Genomic DNA, 1,169 nt, shown 5'->3' with positions numbered 1-1,169 from the left:
GCCCTTCTACCTTTTTTGATGTTGTTAAAAAACAAAACAAAACAAAACAAAACCAAAAAAACCCCAAAATTTTCCTGAATCTGTTCATCTTTTTTTTTTTTTTTTTTTTTTTTTTTTTTTTTTAATTTATTTTTCTGTCTATGGGTATTTTGCTTGCCTGAATGTGTCTTACGTGCTACATGTGCCTGTAGTACCAATAGAGGCCAGAAGAGGGCATCGGGTCCCCGGGTTAAACAGTTAAATATTTATGAGCTGCCGAGGGGGTGCTAGGAATTGAACCTGGCTACTCTGGAGCTGGTCCCTGTGTTTCTGTGTAGAGAACTCTCCCTCGGTGTCAGCAGGGCAAGGCATAAAGGCAGGTGCCCCAAGAGTCTCTGTCTGCAGCCGTGGTGGGAATTGCTTCTTCCCAGGTGGCCAGGGTCCTCTTGCTTTGACTTTTTTTTCTGTCCCTCTGAACTGTGCATCTTCTTACCTGCAGGTCTGGGGTCCTGAGGCCCCTGGCAGACTATGGGTACAACGGCAAGCACAGCACAGCAGACAGTCTCGGCTGGCACGTCCTTGGAGGGCCTGCAGGGCGGCAGCAGCAGCAGCATGGACAGCCAGCATTCTCTCGGTGGCATGCAGTCCTTCCGTGCCACAAGTTTACACAACAGCAAGGCCAAGTCCATCATCCCCAACAAGGTGGCTCCTGTTGTGATCACGTGAGTATCCGAGGGCACGTGATCGTGTTCCGGGAAGACGTGGCCTTTGTGGGGAACCTGCGTGCACTTACTGTTTACAGACCGCCTCCAGTTTTGTAGATTAGCCCCCACTTCCTCCCCAGCCTCACCTAGAAAAGTTTTAAGCAGTATTTCTGGAATCACACAGTGTCTTAGTTCTTAGTAAAGTTTCCATTGCTGTGAAGAGACACTAGGGTCAAGGCAAATCTTATGAAAGACATTTAACTGGGGCTGGCTTACAGGTTCAGAGGTTCAGCCTATTATCATCAAGGCGGGAAGCATGGCAGCATCCAGGCAGACATGGTGCTGGAGGAGCTGAGAGTTCTTCATTTTTTGGGGGGGTGGGGTGGGTGTTGAGACAGGGTTTCTCTGTGTAGCCCTGGCTGTCCTGGAACTCACTCTGTAGACCAGGCTGGCCTCGAACTCAGAAATCCACCTGCCTCTGCCTCC

At 49.5% G+C, this 1,169-nt stretch overlaps 1 protein-coding gene across 5 annotated transcripts in view; it reads left to right on the top strand.

The window, feature by feature from the left end:
• Pald1 (phosphatase domain containing paladin 1) overlaps positions 1 to 1,169 on the top strand; it is a 68,837-nt gene that overhangs the window by 31,432 nt on the left and 36,236 nt on the right. For all 5 annotated transcript variants that reach the window (XM_021174365.2, XM_029482797.1, XM_029482796.1 and 2 more), the window contains one exon: positions 479 to 701. In XM_021174365.2, coding sequence (XP_021030024.1) covers positions 508 to 701 — 194 coding nt within the window. In that variant the 5' untranslated portion in view covers positions 479 to 507. The remainder of the gene's footprint in view (positions 1 to 478; positions 702 to 1,169) is intronic.

The sequence above is a fragment of the Mus caroli genome, chromosome 10 (genome assembly GCF_900094665.2).
Source record: "Mus caroli chromosome 10, CAROLI_EIJ_v1.1, whole genome shotgun sequence".
Taxonomy (NCBI): Eukaryota; Metazoa; Chordata; class Mammalia; order Rodentia; family Muridae; genus Mus; species Mus caroli.
This window is presented reverse-complemented; position numbering and strand designations above follow the sequence as displayed.